General features: G+C 62.8%; 1 protein-coding gene across 1 annotated transcript in view; it reads right to left on the minus strand.

Annotated features, from left to right (window-relative positions):
- Positions 1 to 2,026: 2,026 nt before the first annotated feature.
- TNRC18 (trinucleotide repeat containing 18) overlaps positions 2,027 to 18,943 on the minus strand; it is a 94,463-nt gene continuing 77,546 nt past the window's right edge. Inside the window, 11 exon segments of the mRNA XM_047779464.1 lie at positions 2,027 to 3,401; positions 3,652 to 3,726; positions 3,821 to 4,057; positions 6,949 to 8,261; positions 8,691 to 8,855; positions 9,687 to 9,803; positions 12,813 to 12,921; positions 13,008 to 13,083; positions 13,515 to 13,632; positions 15,959 to 16,100; positions 16,398 to 16,550. Coding sequence (XP_047635420.1) covers positions 3,195 to 3,401; positions 3,652 to 3,726; positions 3,821 to 4,057; positions 6,949 to 8,261; positions 8,691 to 8,855; positions 9,687 to 9,803; positions 12,813 to 12,921; positions 13,008 to 13,083; positions 13,515 to 13,632; positions 15,959 to 16,100; positions 16,398 to 16,550 — 2,712 coding nt within the window. The 3' untranslated portion in view covers positions 2,027 to 3,194.

Genomic DNA, 18,943 nt, shown 5'->3' on the forward strand with positions numbered 1-18,943 from the left:
TGCTATTTGTATTTTTATGTCTCTGGTAGGCTAGTTATGCTTCCCGGTCTTGAAGAAGTGGACTCTGTAGGACGTCCTTTGTGTCCCAGCAGGGCACTCCCCCCTTGTCACTCAAGATAAATGCTCTAGGGAATCCCCCTCTGAGGGCTGTGGGGGTCTTTCTGTTCTCTGGGGGGTCCGGTAGGCTTGGCTGGCCCTGCCTTGTGTGGCCAGGTCCCAAGGTGGCTGACTGTAAAACCTCAGGGAGCCCTGGGGCTAAAGCTGGCTCCCTGCTGGGTGGAATCAGGGTCCGGAAGACCCCAGGGCCGGCCGGCTGTTACCCCCTGGTGCGTGAAGCCAGGTCCTGGGGTTAGTGCTGGCCTCCTGGCAGGCAGGGCTGGGTTCTAGAGTCTGCTTGCAGGACCCAGGGATCCCAAAGCCGCTGTCAAGTCCCTGGTGCAGAGGGCTCTAACATAGTTGGGTACCAGCTACACGGTGTCCTAAAGCGTGTGTTGGCCTGTTAGTGGGCAGGGCTGGGGCTGGCTGGTGTCTGCCCCCTGGTGGGTGAAGCTGGTCCAGGGCTACAGTGCACACATCCTGGAGGGCAGGGCCAGCGCCAAGGCCCAGGGGCTTCTGGGGCTGGTGTCTCCCCCCTGGTGGATGGGGCAGGGTCCTGGGCCCTCTAGTGGGTGTGGCCGAGGTCTTTAGACAGCCTGGCTGCTGATGGGTACGAGACTGTGCCCACACCTAGCTTGTGGGTCTGAGATGTCCCAGCACTGGTGCTTACGAGGCTGTTGGGCGGGCCCGCGTCTTGGCACTAAGCAGCTAGAGGGACAATTCCACAAGTGCGCCTGCCAGCCCAGCACCCATGCAGTAGAAGAGGCACCCAGGAAGGGCTGCTGCCCGAGCCTGGGTCCCTAGGGTGAACCGCAGCTGCCCCCCACCTGTCCAGGAGACGCTCCAAGACCGGCAGGGGGTCTGGCCCAGGCTTCTAGCAAATGACGCCTTTTGCCCCGGAGCCTGTGGGATGTTTGTGGGCGCCCTCTCCGAGCAACGTCTCTACATCCCCATGTCCCGGGAGATGCCCGGAATTGAGCCCCACGGGCCTTCACAGCCAGATGCTCTGGGAGCTCGTGTTCCCGGTGGAGGACAGGGGAGCCCACCGTGGGCTCAGAACTCGTGCCCCCTGGGGAGACCCTTCTGCCGTAGGATCTTTCTCCAGCTTGAGGGTCGTTCACGTGGGGGTGTGGACTTGCCCACATTGCAGGGCCCGCCTGCCCGTCCCGCTGTGGTCCCCTCTTTAGGTCTTTCGTTGCGGCAGATCTCTCTGGCAGGTTCTAGTCGTTTTCGGCGGCGCAGGTGCGCTGAGTGGCCGTGGCTGCGGCGAGCTGACAGGAGGAGGTGAGTGAGGTGCTCCACGCCGTCTCTGTCACTCCAGCTCTGTGCTTGAGAGAGAGGCGTTCCCGTGGGGGCGCAGTGGAAACGAAGCTGACGGGTGACCATGAGGTTGCGGGTTCGATCCCTGGCCTTGCTCAGTGGGTTAAGGATCCGGCGTTGCCGTGAGCTGTGGTGTGGGACGCAGATGTGGCTCGGATCCTGTGTGGCTGTGGCTGGGCTGGAGGCCGGCAGCTGTAGCTCTGATTTGAGCCCTACGTAGGAACCTCCATGTGCTGTGGTGCAGCCCTAAAAAGCCAAAAAAAAAAAAAAAATTAGAAAGGCGATGCAAGCTCTCTAGCCCCAGTCTGGCCCGGAGGCCGTCCTGTACCAGTGGGCAGCCGAGGCTGGGCCGGGTCCGGTAGGGTGGCGCCCCCTTTCATCTCCTTCCACTGAAATTAATTCAGCTAGGCAGGCGCGGGCGACAGGGGTGCTGTCCTTCTCCCTGAAAGGTCAGCCCCCCCCCCCCCCCCCCCCCCCGCCGAGCTGCCTCCCGACCCCAAGCCCACCCGGGGCCCAGAAATGAACCACTCCAGACAACTGTCCTTTTCCAATTATAGCTTTTTCTTTTCTTTTTCTTTTTTTTATGAAAAAGATCACACAGAATTCGCCAACAAACAAAATTCCAAAAGAAACTTTAAAAAAGAAAAAAAGGAAAACAATAATTCCCCCAAAAAACGAAACCAAAGTCTGGCTTTTCCTTCCCTTGAGATTGTCTGGACGAGGCCTCCCGTCGCCCTGGAAGGTGCGGGGGCTGCTAAGTGCTTTCGTGGGCTGAGCAGGGCGCCGAGCTCGGCCGGCTCCCCTCCCTCCCTCAGCCTCCCTTCTCCCAAGTCCTTCTCCGTCCTGGGGGCGCGTACAGTACACCTGGGCCGGGGCGCGGGCGGGGGGGTGTGCTCGGGACAAGGGGGGGCCCGTGAAGCTGGGTGCTAGACACGCACGATCTAACAGGAAATAAAAAATAATATTCTGCACGTCAGAATGTGTTCGCTTTTTTTTTTATAATTTCATAGCTATTTTTTCACAGTTTTAAAAAGTTTATATTTATATATATTTATATATCTTTATCTTTATATATATAATTAAAAAGTTGACTCCATTTAAAGGCGTATAATACAGGGAGAGTCTCTCGGTACAATAAAACTGTACAGGGGCCTGGGCGGGGCCGGGACGGGGTGTCAGCACCATTGGGGGGTCTCTGTAGTGTGAGGCTGGGGGGGGGGGGGGGGCGCCTGGCGGTGCTCTGCGGCCCCGCCGCTCCCTGGCTCCGCTCCCCGAGTCCAGGCCAGCCCGAGAGGGCGGAGGCCGGGCCCCTGGCAGGCGCCCGGGGCCGGCGCTGGCCCCGGGGAGAGGAGTGGGGTGGCCCCGGCCGCAGGGGCCCCAGCACCGGGAGGCTCCGCAAGCAGCGCGAGCCCCCGCGCGAGTGTCAGTTTGGTTCCTCGGCAGCCCCGCCCCCCCGCAGCGGGGCCTGGGGGGGCCCCTGGGGGGGGGCCCGGCCGGGCCAAGTGCTTTCAAGGTGCTGGGGGGCCGCGGGCGGCCCGGCCGCGCATACCCTGATCGCGGAGAGGGGCCCGGCGGGGGCACCGAGGGGTCGGGAAGGGGTCTGGGACGTGTGCACATGTGCACACACACGTGCATGCATACGGGCACACACATGTACACACTCACGAGCGCCAGGACGTCCACGGGCACGCCTGCATGCACACAACCAACGCGCGTGGCCGCCGAGCCGTGGCGGGGATGGCGAGGCCCGGGGCCCCGGGGCGGCGGCGGCGGCGGGCTCAGCAGAGCACGGGCACGCCGTCGGTGGAGAAGATCATGCCCGTGGTGGGCTCGTAGGTGCCAGCCAGGTAGTAGAGGCCCTCACTGTCCTGGTACTTCTTGGTCTTGAGCATCTGCTCGTACTGCTCCAGGCCCACCACCAGGCACTTGTGCGACACCGTCTGCACGTCGTTCTCGTCCACGTGCGAGGACTGGTACAGGGCGCGCTGCGGGCACCGGGCGGGCATCAGGCGGGGGCACCACCCCTCCCGGGCCGGCAGGAATCCCCCAGGGACATGTGGCGCGTGGGGGGGGGGGCGGGTCGGGTCGAGGACAAGGCCAGAGACTGAGAGACCCGAGGACTGAGCGCCCAAAGACCAGGCCAGCAGCTCCGAGCTGCTCAGAGGCGGGCTCAGGGGGCCCTGGCGGGGGTGGGGTGGGGTGGGGTGGTGGGGCGCCTGCCCTGCGTCCTCCTACCTCCATGAAGTCCTTCCTCTGGCTGGAGGCCCGCAGGGCTGCAGGGAGGCTGCGGCCGGACTTCTGGTCCCAGTGCTGGGGGCAGACGAGGGCCCGCGGTGAGCCGGGGCCGACCCCCCGACCCCCGACCCCCCGGCCCCCCGGCCCCGCGGTGGGGCCGCCGGCTCACCTGGCCCTCGTGAAGGCGCTTGCCGGGGCTGGTCTCCTCAGGGTGGTAGAACCACTTGACGCGGACGACCATGTTGCTGCCCCAGGACTCCCACATGCTCTGGATGCGGCCGATGTAGGGCAGGTTGGGGCGGCCGGCCGACAGGAAGACGGCGCAGTCCCCGATGCGGATCATCTCTTTGCCCCGCACGATCGCCTTGTAGAAGAGCTTGCGCGCCTTGCCCTTCATGCCGCGGCGCTGCGGGCGGGCGCGCAGGTCAGGGCGCAGGGCCCCGACCCCGGCCCCGGCCCCAACCCCGGGGGGAGCCCCCCCCACCTGCTCTGGGGGGGGGGGAGCCCTCATCCATCGTCGCCCTGGCGGGCTGGGTCCCCAGGAGGGACGTCGCGTCCCCTAAGGATGCCGCGGGGACCCCCACATGGAGAGGTTCCGGCCGCAGACGCCACGCCCACTGCTGGGGCCCAGCGGAATCCCTGCTCCTCCCCCTGGGCCCTGGCACCGGCCGGAGGCACGGGCAGCCCCCAACGTCCAGGCAGGGACAATGAGGTCCAGGAAGGGGACGCGGGGACCCAAGTCCAAGGGTCAGACGGCACACACTGCTCCACCTGCCGCGCTGCCTGGCTGGACAGCCACGAAGCCTTCCCCGCCCGCCCCCAGCGTCACAGCTTGTCACGTGCCGCACAACCTCAGTCCACACCACGCTGAGCAGTGTGAGGGCTCAGAACCAGCCAGCCCCGCGAGAGGCCTGTCCAGGGCGGAGGGGGTGTGTGTGTGGGCTGAGGGCTGTCCCTGGGACAGTGTCAACCCCCAGGCGTGGGCAGCTACCCCCTCTTCCCCAGCAAAGCCACTGACTGAGATGAGTGCCTGGAGCCTGCAGGATCTGGCACTGGGCCCACGTCTGCCTGGCCCACCGTGTGGGCGGGGTGGTTTTTAAATTCATTCAACAAACATTTCCTGAAGCCTTGTCAGTGCCCCAGCCCAGGCTAGCACTGGACAGATATGTAGGCTCCAAGGAGGGAAGAGACCTGCCATCAGCATCCAAAACCCACCACAGCACCAGGCAGCTCTGGGACCTATCGCTGTTCCAGCTCAGAGAAGCCCGGCCTGTGCCACGCTCTGCTCTGCCCTCCAGTGGAACCAGCACACATTCTCCTCAAACCGAGTATTAAAGTGCTTCTTTCCCTTCTCACATTGGCCACTAGGCGGCTCCAGAGCTGATTTTTTTTCATTGGTGGTGGGGTGGTTGGGGGCCTAAACATGAAAAACCTACAAGCTAATTTCCTAACTTATTCAGCCGTCCCTTTTCTGCTTTTAATTCACTGGATCCCTGGTGGTGACAGACTTTCTGACATCCGAGTTACTAATTTCTCACCTGTTCCATAAACTGTTCAAATTATTTTCAGCTCAAGGCATGGTATAAACGGATCATCCAAGAGGGGTTAGTGACGATTTCTGCTAAATCTAACCGCATGCGACAGCAGTTACATTTTTGGCATCCGTGCTCTTCTCCTCAGACTCGGAGCCCCTCCTGATCCATGGGGTTTCCCCGGTAGGGCTGAGCCACCCCTGAGGCAAGTACAGGACTTGGTCTGGCCAATCCAAACATCCCATTCTCCTCCTGGCCATGGCAGCTGGCTCAGGATCTAACCCAAAGACAGTCCACCAACTTTAGCTTGAACCCCTGGGAGAAAGACACTTCCTACTGTCACTCCTGAGCAGACAGAGGTCAGCTGAAAATTCCTGGGGGTTGCCTGTTACTAGAGGAGAGGGGCTGCCAGAGAAGGAGACCAGTGCAGAAGAAGGAAAGGGACACTAAAACCTGGAGCCCAGCCCCAAGAGTGGGTCTGAAGACAGCTTTTGGGCCCCTGGATCCAGCTGTACCTGAAGCTGACCACTCTGGACTTTGCTGTCAAATGAGTTTGGCCCTGTGCTCTGACGTCTGCAGCAGTAAGTGCCCTCAGTAACACTGATGCTGGAACCTGCAAATGTCAGGTGCTGAGGAACAGGCCAAGACCGTGAAGGCAGGACAGTGAGGACACGTCCGCACAGAAGCTCCTTGAGATGTCCCGGGATAAAGCACCTGCCGGGACCAGAGCGCGGGGGGTGCGGGCTGGTCTGGAATGTCTGAGTGTGGCTGGTCAGAAAAGATTCTACAAGAATCTACATGCTCAAGTTTGCTGTCTTGACTGGTGGCCTTGCCAAGAGAGGCTTTCAGCCTGAAGCCTAGAGGGTGTAGAGTCAGGTAACTCATGCCTGCGAGGTTGCAGAAGCGGAGCCTCTGCCCCAGATTCAAGGGGATGCCCCAAAGGCAGGGAAGCAGGAAGGAAAGCGGAGTCTGCGGGGTGGGGGGACCTCCCTGACTTCCGGCTCTTACCTTGGCCGGACAGCCCCACCCCATCCTGAAGATGTCTGGGCCGATGAAAGGCTACTGCTACGAAGATATGAAGCACCGGCTAGAGTTTCATTCACAACACCCGCCACGTCCTCTGGCCTTGCGGACGCACTACCCGGGGAGCTGACGCAGCGAGAATATTCCAGAAGCTTCCCAAGCTCTAAAACCTGCCTGGCAGCACCGGCGTTGGCGAGGTCCAGACCCAGCAGGGCACCCCTGCCGAGCCCAGCTCTGGCGGGGCCTCGGAGGACCTGGACAGGGTGGCGGACGTCGTGGGCGAGCCTGGCTGTGGCCCTGCCGCACACAGGAGTGTGGACCACACGGCACGGGGTGGGCCTGGAGGGCTCCTTTGGGAGAACCAACCCTACCTACTGCAGGGGTGCCCAGGTGACCCAGCCCCGAACGACCAGGACCCTCTGCCTCGGCCGCCGCCACCCAGCCAGGCTGGGAAGACAGCCTGGACTCTGTGCCAGGGAGTGGGAAACACGTGCCTCCTGCTAAACGGGACACCGGCAGCCTCGGGCTATTCGTTTTCAGCAGGAGGTGAAGCGACGGCCAAGAAAACGAGGCCGTGTTGCCAAGCGGGGGTGACAGACCCTGCTCCACGGTTGCCAAAGGCCCGCGCTGCCCCGTGAGGGGCTCGGACGCTGGGGTCGGACTCCTCGCCCAGCCCCCCGACCCTGCCCTGGCGGCGGCTGGAGGAGAGACAGAGGTGGGCAGCTCCGGGGCCCCGCGCTACCTGGGTGGGCTTGCCGAACCACTTCCAGAGCTGCCGGGCCGGCAGGAAGGCGGCGATCTTGGGCCGGTTCTCCACGGACGGCAGGCGCTGCCGCTTGGCCAGCTCCTTGGTGGTGGGCAGGTGGACGCCCTCTCTCTTCTTGGGGCGGCTCTTGGCCCCGGCCTGGGCCTTGGGCTGCGGCGCGGGCGCCTGGGGCGCGGGCACGGGCGCCTTCTTGCCCGGAGGGTGGCCCGAGGCGCGGGCCTTGCCCGCCGGCTTGGGCGCCGTGCTGGGGAGCGCCGGCGGGGCCGAGGGGCCGGCCGCGGCCGCGGGGGCCGCCTCGTCGTCCGAGCTGCAGGAGGACTCGTCGGTGGTGGACGAGGACGAGGAGGATGAGGACGAGGACGAGGAGGACGACGAGGACGAGGAGGACGAGGACGAGGAGGACGACGAGGAGGACGAGGAGGACGAGGAGGAGGAGGACGAGGACGACGAGGACGAGGAGGACGACGATGAGGACGACGAGGACGAGGACGAGGAGGCCCTGGAGCTGGAGGCGCTGCAGCGCCGGCCCCCGCCCTGGGCGTCCTCCTCGCCCTCCGTCTCCGAGCTGCTGCTGCTGCTGCTGCTGCTGCTGCTGCCGCCGCCGCTGTCGCTGCTGCTGCTGCTGCCGCTCTCCGACTCCTCGGCCCCGTCCTGCTCGGCCTGGCCCTTGTCCGGGCTCTGGGGCTTCGCCGCGTCCTCGAAGGGGAGCCCGGCCGCGGGCTCCTGGGCCAGGTCGCCGTTCCCGGCCTTGGGCCGGGCCGCCTTGGGCTCTGGGCCGCCGGCCGCCGGCGGGTAGCTGCCCAGGCCCAGCAGGCCCTTGGGCTCCTGCCAGCCGCCAGCCCCGGGGTCCTCGCGCAGGAGCAGGGCCTCTTTGGCCTTCTTGCTCTTAGGCGACATCACGCCCTCGTGGTCCAGCTTGACGAGCAGCTCGGCCTCCTCCCCCGGCCTCCGGGTGCCCTTGGTGGCCGAGTCCTCGGCAGCACGGGCCTTCCTGGGCTTGGGGCGGGTGGCGGGCATGGTGGCGGGCATGCTGGCGAGGGGCGCGGGGGCCAGGGTGGTGGCGGGGGCTGGCAGCTCCCCGAAGGGCTCGGGCGCCGGGCAGCTGGTGAAGGTGGACGGGGCTGGGCTGGGCTGTGGCTGCGCCGGGCGAGCCTTGGGGGCTTTGGCCCGCTTGTCCACCGGTTCTGGGGGACTCTTCTTGGAACTTGGGGTGCTGATGGGCTCCAGGGCCAACGGGGTGCTAGGGACCTCCTCTGTCGAGCCCCCCTCCTCCAGGACGGCAGCTCTGTCTAGAGGAGAGAAGGGAAAGGCCCACGTGAGGCCTGGGCTTCCCGAGCCAGGTCCCGAGCGGGGCTGCGGGCGGCAGCGCGGAGGGGCTCGGGCCCAGCGGCTCTTGCACCGCAGTGGTCTCGTGTGTGGGCCCCAGAGTGGCCTCGGGAGCCTGGGCTCTTAGCCAGAGGCACTTTTCTTTGGATTCCGGCAGCAACACACTTGGTTAAATCTCAGCTCTGCCCCTCAAGATCAGGGCGCCTCCCCGAGCCTCGGTTCCACCACCTGTCAAAGGGCCCAGCAGCCCCGCAGCACAGTTCCCACCGAGGTGGGAGGGGGCAGTGTCGCTGTGCAGAGTTCCCGCCCGGGGTGGGGGGTGGGGAGATGGGGGTTGTGTAGAGACCCGGTGTGCGTGGCAGCCCCCAGGGGGCTGGGCACGGCCAACGTACCGCTCTTGGCTTTGGTGCTGGGTTTCCGCCCTCGTCCCCGTGCCTTGGCACCCGACTCCTCGGACCCTGGCGCGGCCCCGTCTTTGCTGTCGCCGGTGTCTTTGCTGGTCTTCCGGCTGCGGCGCTTGGCGCTCGGCACCAGCAGGGCCGGGGACGGCTCAGCACCTACGGGGCAGGACAGACAGTGGCTCAGGCCTGGGACTCTGCACTCGTGGAGGTGGGAACCAGACGACACCGCGAGACGAGGCGGCCAGCTCAGCCGCCCAGTAGGCTGCGCGCTCGTGTGGGAGGCACCGGCTGCAGGGACAGGGCTCAGGTGTCTGCACACACGCTCAGCAAGGGCTCCTCCAACAGCTGAACAGGGCGGGGCTGACTCTGTGGTTTTAATGATCCGTTTGGAGGAGGCTGAGGTCGGGAGCCCTGGAAGTCAGGCAGTCCTGGGTCTGAGTCCAGGCTCTGCCTCCGACTAGTTGAGGGGCCCTCGATAAAGCCGTTTCACCTCTTTAAAACCCTAAGGTTCAGGAGTTCCTGTCGTGGCTCAGCTAAAACACGTCGGACTAGTATCCATCAGGATGCAGGTTTGATCCCCGGCCTGGCTCAGTGGGTTAAGGATCAGGGGTGGCCGAGAGCCGTGGCGTGTTGCAGATGCGGCTCGGATCCTGCGTTGCTGTGGCTGTGGTGTAGGTTGGTGGCTGTAGCTCCGATTTGAGCCCTAGCCTGGAAACTTCCATCTGCCTCGGGTGCAGCCCTAAAACGACGAAAAGAAACCAAACAAAAGCCCCCGAGGTTCAGACGTTGGTATTGGTCAGTCACAAGGGACTACACAAGGACTGAGCCCTGGGGCGACGCCTGGTGTGCGGAGCCGTGGGTGACAGTGACGGAGCCCTGCCCCGGCCTGGGGAGCCTGGGACCCCCCTCCCGAGTCCATTCTGGAAGCCCCCGCCCCCGCTTTCTGCCAGTCCCGCCCCGTGGGTGCAGAGCCCTGGATCCACTCACACTGGATCTTGTAGTCCGGAGGCAGCAGGCGGATGTGCGAGAGGGGGATCCTCCCGGTGTCCCCGTCATCGAACTCCACGGTGATCAGGTCCCCGTCGTCCTCCAGGCCCAGCAAACCTGGGGGAAGAGGGGGGGGTCAGGGGAGGCCCGCGGACCTGCGGCTCCCTGGCGGGCGCCTGGCGAAGGGGGCGCCGAGACCAGCCAGTCAGCAGCTCAGGGGTGCGAGGGCGGGTCCTCTGGCTCCCGCGGCACATCCAGACCTCAGGGACACGCGCCTGTGTCCGCGCACTCCCAAGACCCTTCTCCCCAGAGCCAGCGAGGATGCAGGGGCAGGACCGCAAAGGGCGGAGCGAGCAGGCCAGGGGACGGGGCCCCGAGTGCCCGCGTCCCTGAAGACGGTGTCCGCGTGGAGCGCGACTGCCGCATTCTGGGCTCCGCTCGGCCAGGGGCTTGGAAGTGGGGGAGGCCAGGAAGAAGGGACCCGGTTTTTACAGGGGAACCCCGCAAAGGCTCGGGCCCAGGATGCCCTCTGTGGAACAACAAGCAGCTCTGCAGGCGGGGGCGCCGGGGACCCAGTGCTGCACAGACGGGGGTCACAGGGCAGCAGGAGCTGGGGGTGGGGGGTGGGGGGGGCAGCGAGCACCACACTGAGTAGGGGCGACGCGGAAGTCCAAGCACTGAGTGGGGACCCCAGCCCTAAGTGCCAGGCGCTGAGCCCGCGTCCCTGACGATGGAGGCCACGGGCCAGCTGACGGGGATGAGTCACGGGTGCGGGTAGGCGGTGTCCCCCGCCACCGTCAGGAAGCCCTGTCCGCGCACAGAGTGGCCTATGCGCTTGCTAAGGGTCACCAGTGACCTGATGGGACCCTTAGAACAGCTTCTAACAAAAGACCGACACAGACCAGAGAGGGACGGGGAGCTCAGAGGACGGGCACACGGCCCACGGAGAAGGGGAAAAGCGACCAGGAGGACAGGGCACTGAGGGAATCCAGAATGCACACGGCAAGTCCTCAGGAAAAAACCACATGAGACAAAACGATTATTTTTAATACAGTAAAAAAAGGAGTTCCTGCTATGGTGCAGTGAGTTAAGAATCCAACTGTCGGGAGTTCCCGTCGTGGCGCAGTGGTTAATGAATCTGACTAGGAACCATGAGGTTGCCGGTTCGATCCCTGGCCTCGCTCCGTGGGTTAAGGGTCTGGCGTTGCTGTGAGCTGTGGTGTAGGTCACAGACAAGGCTCAGATACATTGTTGCTGTGGCTGTGGTGTGGGCCAGCGGCTACAGCTCCGATGTGACCCCTAGCCCGGGAGCCTCCATATGCTGCGAGTGCAGCCCCAGAAAGGACAAAAAGACAAAAAAAAAAAAAAAATCCAACTGTCGTGACTCTGAGCCACTGCAGAGGTGTGGGTTTATCCCCAGCCCGGCACGGGGCTTAAGAGGATCTGGTGTTGCTTGCAGCTGCAGCGTAGGTCGTGGTAGTGGGTGCACATTCAGTCCCTGGCCTGGGAACTTCCATGTGCCACGAGTGCAGCCATAAAATTAAAAAAAAAAAAAAAAAGAATATTCAGAGAATAACAACTCTTCGGAATTCTTTAAAGGACAGGAGAAATATCAAGAATTCCATCGAACAGAGAGGCCAGAAGTGGAGGTGGAAACCTGCCAGAAAGTTGAACAAAAAGATAAAAGAGGAAGTTCCCTTGTGGCACAGTGGGTTAAGGACCTGATGTTGCTGCAGCTGTGGTGAAGGTTCAGTCACTGGCCTGGGGAACTCCCACGTGCCACAAGTATGGCCAAAAAAAAAAAAAAAGATAAGAAATAGACAGTAGTGGGAAAAAAAAAAAAGGCAAACACTGTGGAGGACTGCCAGATGAATGTGAGTTCCAGGAAAAGATGACAAATGGGGAAGGAAACTCTCGAAGAAGTAAGACAAGAAAAGTTTTCAGGAACAGAGGAAATTTGCTTCGAAACCCAAGTCCCTTTCCCCCAAGACCCAGCAACACATGCACACAGCAAAGAAGAGACCAGATGCAACTCCCTATCTAGGAATAATGAGAAGATCCTGTTTCCAGAAGGAAACAGCAGGTCTCCCGTGACGCTTTGGGAATAACGCCGGCAGTGAACACCTCCACCGTGAAAATGGAACCGTGACTTCAAAATGGGGAGAGTGGTTTCTAACGAGAGTTTATGTGCAGCTCACAGCGTCTCGAAGGAAGGCAAGAATGAGATCACAGGCGCGCGCGCACCTGAGGCGCTCCCCTCGCATGGACCCTTCTCAGAAAGCTCCAGAAAGACCCTCCGCCGCAACAAGGGAGAGACACACAGGAGCGGCGTGGGAGCGAAGCGGAATTCTCAGGACGGCGGCAAGGCCAAGTCTGGAGAGACCCCCCGAGGCAGGCCTAGAAAGCGGGCAGCCCGCCAGGACCCAGGGGCCGGGAGCTGAACAAGACAGACTTCCACCTGTGGAAGAGGGCTTGGTGCCCACGAGGTAGCCTGGAGCTGGTGCCTGCTTTTTGGATCTGACAAATGCCCACGGCCCGTCTCTGGACGTGTGGGTTTGGCACCAGCTGAGCGGTGCAGCGTCTGTCTGACAGCCTTACCCACAACTTCCAGGCGACCTGTTATTTCTGTCTGCCCGGCTCCCAGTCTCTCTCATTCTGCTAACAGCGTCAGCTTTCCCGGGGAAGCAGCCTTCCTATCTCTTTTGGTCCACAGGTAAGATTGGGAAGCTGGCCTCCCTCCCTAGAAGGACCAGCACAAGACCCGGGCCCAGCCGATCTGACGCCCGGCGTCTGTGACAGCCACGTGACCCGAGCCGGCTCAGTGGGACTCCATCCTGGGACTCGGATGGGAGCGTAGGGGATTCTCTGAGGACGGGATTTGTTATGACGGCGAGACACAGTCCCCAGGAGCCGGGTGTGAGCCAGCGCGGCTGACTGCGTGGCTGACGGATGCCGCGTTGAACGGTACCTGGTCCGGCCGGGCCCCAAGGCCCGTGCGTCTTCGCTTATACGGATCCACGAACTGCACTTAAGCCTGCTCGAGTTGGGTTTCAGGAACAGGGAGTCCATGCCGACACGTTGGGAAACGGGGTGTCGGGGAGGGTCTCGGGGGAGGGGAGGTCTCACCTCGCACCACGGTGCCTGGGTAGAGGCAGCGGTACTGCTGGCTCCAGTAAGCCGCGATCCTGGTCCCTTGCGGCAAGAAGCGAGTGGAGGCCGGCCTCACGTCGATGATCTGGGGAGGCGGCGGACTGAGCACCAGGCGGGGGCCAGCGGCACCCGGCCCCCTCCCCCCGGCAGCCCCGCGCGCCCCGGCCTCACCGCCTCCTGCAGCAGCTGCTCCAGACAGTAGATGTGGGGCCGGTTCCCGCGTTCCCCCTCCACCACCACACGGTATCTGCAAGGCCAGGGCAAGCGTGCTGTGAGGGCCCCATGGGGATGCTGCGTCCCAATCTCCGGCCCGCCAGCACCAGCTCTAACCCCCAGACCCCTGGGACGTGAGGTCTGAGCCTGAAGGGCTGCGGACCAGCTGGGTCAACTTGGGGGCAGCTGGGCCCGTTTCCTCCTTTGCAGGAGGGGCTGCAGACCCCAGAGAGGCCCACACACTCTCCCGACCGCCCCCCAGCCCTGTGCCACTGGGGGGCCCGCCACGCCGCCCTGGCACACCTCAGCGGGGACTGTCCTCCCAGTGTCCTGCGCCCGCCCCCCGCGAGGCGGGCACCACTCGCCAGGTCCTGGGGAGGGGAGGGGGGGCCACGTGCCCAGAGGCCCAGCCGGCACCCTGGCTGCAGGGCTGGGTGAGGGTCTGGAGGCCCCGGCCCCACTCACATGTCTGGCGAGTGCACCGTCTGCACGTGCCCCGCGTACAGCAGCTTGTCGTCCATGGGGATGAGCACGCGCAGGCCGTCCTTCAGCTCGTCCTTGTCGATGATGCAGGAGCGAGGGGCTGCCGGGGGGCGGGGGGGGGGGAGGAGGAGGCGGGGTTGGAGGAGGGGTGGCGAGAGACCACCCCTCCTCTGCCTTCCTTCTCTCAGGCCCGCCTGGCTGCCCTGTCACCCCCTCTCGGAGCGGAGGGCACGCTCGGGCACGGCAGTGTGCCCGCAGGCAGGGCTCAAGCAGGGCCGCGCTTCTGTTCCCGCTGCACCCGGCCCTGCCCCCCGGCCCCTGAGTCCACAGAGATCCCAGGCAGATGGGGTCCAGGGGTGACACCCTGCATGTGCTGCCTGTCCCCAGCCAAAGACCACCACTCTCGGAGTTCCCATCGCGGTCAGTAATGACGAACCCAACCAGTATTCACGAGGACGTGGGTTCAATCCCTGGCCCTGCTCAGTGGGTTAAGGAGCTGGCATTGCCGTGAGTTGTCGTGGATGTGGCAGATGTGGCGCAGATCCCACGTGTCTGTGCTGTGGTGCAGGCCGGCAGCCGTAGCTTCCACTCGACCTCTAGGCTGGGAACCTCCATATGCCGCGGGTGCGGCCCCCCAAAAAAACCAACAAACGAAAAAAGACAGCACTCTCTGCACCCTGGCGTGAGGCTGTGTCATCAGACCCATCGCCGCCCCCTCAGCCGCAGCCCCGGACTCTTCCACCCGCTTCTTCTCCACCTGGAACGCTGTCTGTTCTGGCTGAAACCCTACCCCCGCAGCCGCTGTCAAGGCTCCCTGTCCCCAACCCCTGCCCTCCGGGGCCCCAGCCGGGGGTTGCCACCCCCGTGGACACCAGGGCCCCACCCCAGACTCTCCTCAGTCCTCCTCCTCAGGCTCCGCCGGGCTGCCCCTGGGCCTGCTCTTCATTCTCCGCGGGCCCTGGGACCGGGCTCCTCCCTGTCCCTACCTCACACACACAAACCCAGGTGGCTCGCTGGGGAGGCCAGAGGGACAGGCCCGCTTCTTGGTCCCCTCTGCACCCACCCTCCTGCCACGGCCTTCACATGGGTGGAGGGGACCTCCCACCTCTGGACCTTGGGCCACGTGACGTGCTCGACTGTGAACCTCGCCCCTGGGGGGCCTCAGGGGTCTCCATGCCCCCTCTCGAGCCCCTGACAGCGCGCCCATGAGCACGCGCCCTGACCAGCCCAGCGGTCCAGGTGGACGAATGGCTGTGGGGCAGCGGTTCCGGCACTGGTGGGCCCCTGGTCATGCTGTCCTCACGGGCGCAAGCCCAGCTGAGGTCTGCCTGCCACCCTGCTGACAGCTTCCTGCCACCCAGCACTGAGTCCGAGCAGGTGGCTGTCACGTGACAAGAGCTGACAGATGCACACACCCAGACAGGTGACAAAGTTCCTCGGGGCTGGCCCTGCGCCTGCTCTCGCCCCGCCCCTACCTGACACACACGCTCCATCTCAAGCTCCAGACCCCCAGGTCTGAATGCCTACTGGATGTCACCCCAAACTCCAGGTGGCGAGGCCCAGTGTGGGTCTTCCCTGCCCCCTCGCCGTGACCATCTTGATGGCAGCAGCCCCTCTCCAATACCCGCCCCTCATCTCCTGCCCTGCGCCACCCACCCCCCAGTCGCCACCCTGGCGCACCTGCATCCTCACAACAGCCTGCCCTCCCTGCCCCCGCAGCCCTGCCAGGGCGCCCTCCACACGGCACCCGGAGCTGACCTCAGAACCAGCCTGGCTGGGAGTTCCCGTCGTGGCTCAGCAGCTAACGAACCCGACTAGTATCCATGAGGGTGTGGGTTTGATCCCCGGCCTTGCTCAGTGGGTTAAAGATCTGGTGTTGCCCTGAGCAGAGGCGTAGGTGGCAGACTCAGCTTGGATCTGGCATTGCTGTGGCTCTGGCGTAGGCCAGTGGCTACAGCTCTGATTCGACCCCTAGCCTGGGAACCTCCCTAATGCCTCAGATGCAGTCCTATAAAGCAAGGAAAAAAAAAAAAAACAACACAACAAAAAAAAACCCCCAAACCCCCCAAGCGAACAAACAAAACCAGCCTGACTGCACTGATATCCCACCGATAACCTCCGCCAGCTCCTCCTTTTCATCAGGACCAAGACCAAACTCCTACTGAGGCCCACAAAACCCAGGTGCCTGCTGCTGCCTGCTCCCGGCCCAGGCGGCGCTCCCGGCCCCGCTCTGCGACCCAGCGTCAAGCTTCCTTCAGTTTTACGTCCACACTGTGCTCCCACCTAGCCCCCGGGCCTTTGCACATGCTGTTCCCTCTCACCCCCCCCCCCATTCCCCCCCATGGGAGCTCGGCCCCCGTAACTGCCCCAGGAGGAGAGCAGCCCCGGGCTCTCACCCGAGCCAGCGCGGCATGGGGGGCACTCACCCGGCGTCAGGGGCCGCTCCGCAGCCCCGCCTGGCGGCAGGTGCTCGTCCTCAGAGAAGCTCGAGTCCTGGTTGGGCTCAAAGTCCTCCTCGGCCGCCATGCTCTCCATCAGCTTGCTCACGGCGCCCCCCTTGCCCCGGTTCTGGGGACAGAGCAGGACAGACCCGCGGCTTAGGACACGGCGTCCCAGTCTTGTCCGGCTGGGACCCTCCCTGGAAGCCACAGTGGTCTGCTCTGCGGGCACTGGGGCCCCAGCTGGGCTCACCTCCCAGGGCCGCCGGAGGGCAAAATGGGCTGAGACAGCACCTCCAGCCACACAGTGGACCTGGCGGGGGAAGAGGGGGAGCGGGGCACACCCAGGCCCGCCCCATCTGCCACCCATGCCTGGGGGCCCGTGGGGAGCCGGGGGGACCTGACCGCTGGGCGTGGCGAGCCTCACCTCCTTCTTCACCTCCTTCCCTTTGGCCTTGGCCTTGCTCCGCTTGGCGGCGGCCGGGGAACTGGAGTGAGGGGCCCGGGCCTCGGGGGGCAGGGCGGGAACGCGGGGCGCGGGCAGCGCGGCTCCGGACCCTGCCTCCTTCCCCTTTTTCTTCTGGAGAGGAAGCGACAGAGCAGCCGTGAGGGGGGCAGGGAGGCCAGGCCCCGCGCACCCCCAGGGAGAGGAACAGAACACCCTCCCTCCCCCAGACTGTTTCTGGGTTTCATCTTGTTACCCACATACATTACCTGCTTTAAAAAAAAAAGAGAGAGACAACACAGAAGGGTCTACACCTGAGTTCCTCCCCACCCATCCCACCCACAGCAGAGGTAACTAGAGGGACTAGAAATGGCCTGGCACTTCCTTCCAGAACTTCCCGCGAGCGTGCCAGCCGTGTAAACGCACAGGCTGTGCAGACACGTTTGGGCACGCAGGGCTTTTTTTTCAAACACAGATGGGAATTCACCCAAAGTTCCACTTTGCAAATTCTGCCCCCGGTATGCCTGAGAGACGCAGCGGTGGCCTCACTTTCTATTTTGCACAGCGGCCCACGGAGCCTGGGGAGGGGGCACCGGCCGCTCACCTGCCCCCCCCCCCGCCTCCCATGATGGGCAGGCGGGCCGCCTGTGTCTCCCGCTGCTGAACGAGGCCACAAAAAGCCACAGTAGCCACTTGTGCGTGAGTTCTAGTTCTAGCCTAGGTGAGCGCCACGGGCGTGTTCCTGGAGGAGCACTTCAGACCGAGGAGCGGCTGCCCGCGTCGCTTCCCTCCGGGCCGCCCTCCACTCGCCCCAGCAGCCAGGGGGCCACGTCCCCCCCCCCCCCGGGCTCAAAGCGCTCCCCCCTGAACCCCCGCAGTGGCTCCAGGACGTCCCCCCCGCCCCCCGCCAGCTGGTGGAGCGGAAACTGGAGCAGCGCACAGGGAATGCGCGAGGCTCCACTCAGAGCAAAGGCGTGGAAACAACCTCGCAGTCCACAGCCTGGGCATCTCGAGATACGGTTGGTTACAAGCTTTGATCACGGCGGCCGGAGCCCAGAGGCGGAGGCAAGAGGCGACGGCGTGGGACACGGAAGAGATGCTACTTAGTGCGGGCAGCGGGCTCAGGCTAGAGGTGACGGGTGGCGGGGCAGAGGACACTACACCTCTTAAAAGAGACGTGCCCAACACAAACGGCCAGGGCCAGGGGCCAGGGGAGATGGAAAATTAATAGAAAAAAAGACCCGGCGAATGTTGCCAAGGCAACAGCAGGAGTCACAGCTTCCACCTCAGACGAGTGAAATTCAAAGCAAACAGCATTAAAAGGAACAAAGTAGGAAGCGTCACAGGGATGAGAGAGATTTGCTTTCATCCCTAATTGCGGGGAGAAAAAAAAAAATATGTATGTATATACACACATTGCATTTTCTTGTTTCTGAGGCATGTTTTAATCCTGTTCCCGTTTCTGAAATCAGAAGGGGGGAAGGACTGGTTTTCACATGATTAGGTCCCCTTTCCCCTGACTTCTGTTATTCAATAAATAGCTCAGCTTATGGGGCACATCTCTGCAGCTGTACACACAGGGGACAGAAGTGACAGCAAAAAAAAAAAAAAAAAGTTATCTCTGAATGGATTTTTTCTTCCTTTTCTTTATCACCCAAATTACTGTTACAATCAGAGAAAAGTGATAACAGTTTCTTTCCCAAGGAACAGAATGCCCATGTCTGAGATACGAATCCGACTAGGAACCATGAGGTTGCAGGTTCGATCCCTGGCCTTGCTCAGTGGGTTAAGGATCTGGTGTTGCCGTGAGCTGTGGTGTAGGTTGCAGATATGGCTTGGATCTCGAGTTGCTGTGGCTGTGGTGTAGGCTGGCAGCTAGAGCTTCGATTCAACCCCTCACCTGGGAACTTCCATATGCTGCGGGTGCAGCCCTAGAAAAGGCAAAAAGACAAAAAAAAAAAAAAAGGAGCTCCAAAAGTGACAAGATCCTTACAGAGAAAAGAGCTGTTCATTGCTGCGGTCATTACGATGGCAAAATATCATCATCAACCAAATCGCCGACGGCCAGCATGGTGGATGGCGGGAGATCCATGGGCTAGCCAGAGAGTGGGTGTCATTCACCCATTTAGAGACGGTGGTTAAACAAAACAGGGGTGGGGGTGGGTAAAATAAAAGCTCCTGGCCTACGGGGATGCATTAGATGTGATGCCAAGTCTAAAAAAACAAGTACCAACAGTTGATCTCAGAGTTCCCACTGTGGTGCAACAGGACTGGTGTGGCATCTCAGGAGCGCCAAGACGCAGGTTCGATCCCCAGCCTGGTACAGTGGGCCAGGACACAGGTTTGATCCCCAACCTGGCACAGCGGGTTAAGGATCTGGCATTGCTGTAGTTGCGGCCTAAACTCAGATCTGATTCTGGCCCAAGAACTTCCATGTGCCACAGAGCAGCCAAAAAAAAAAAAAAAAAGTATATCCCACAAAACGAAGAAGAGTGCTCATTCCTGGAGTGATTTCTCCTTTTGTGACC

Source organism: Phacochoerus africanus, chromosome 5 (assembly GCF_016906955.1).
Source record: "Phacochoerus africanus isolate WHEZ1 chromosome 5, ROS_Pafr_v1, whole genome shotgun sequence".
Classification (NCBI taxonomy): Eukaryota; Metazoa; Chordata; class Mammalia; order Artiodactyla; family Suidae; genus Phacochoerus; species Phacochoerus africanus.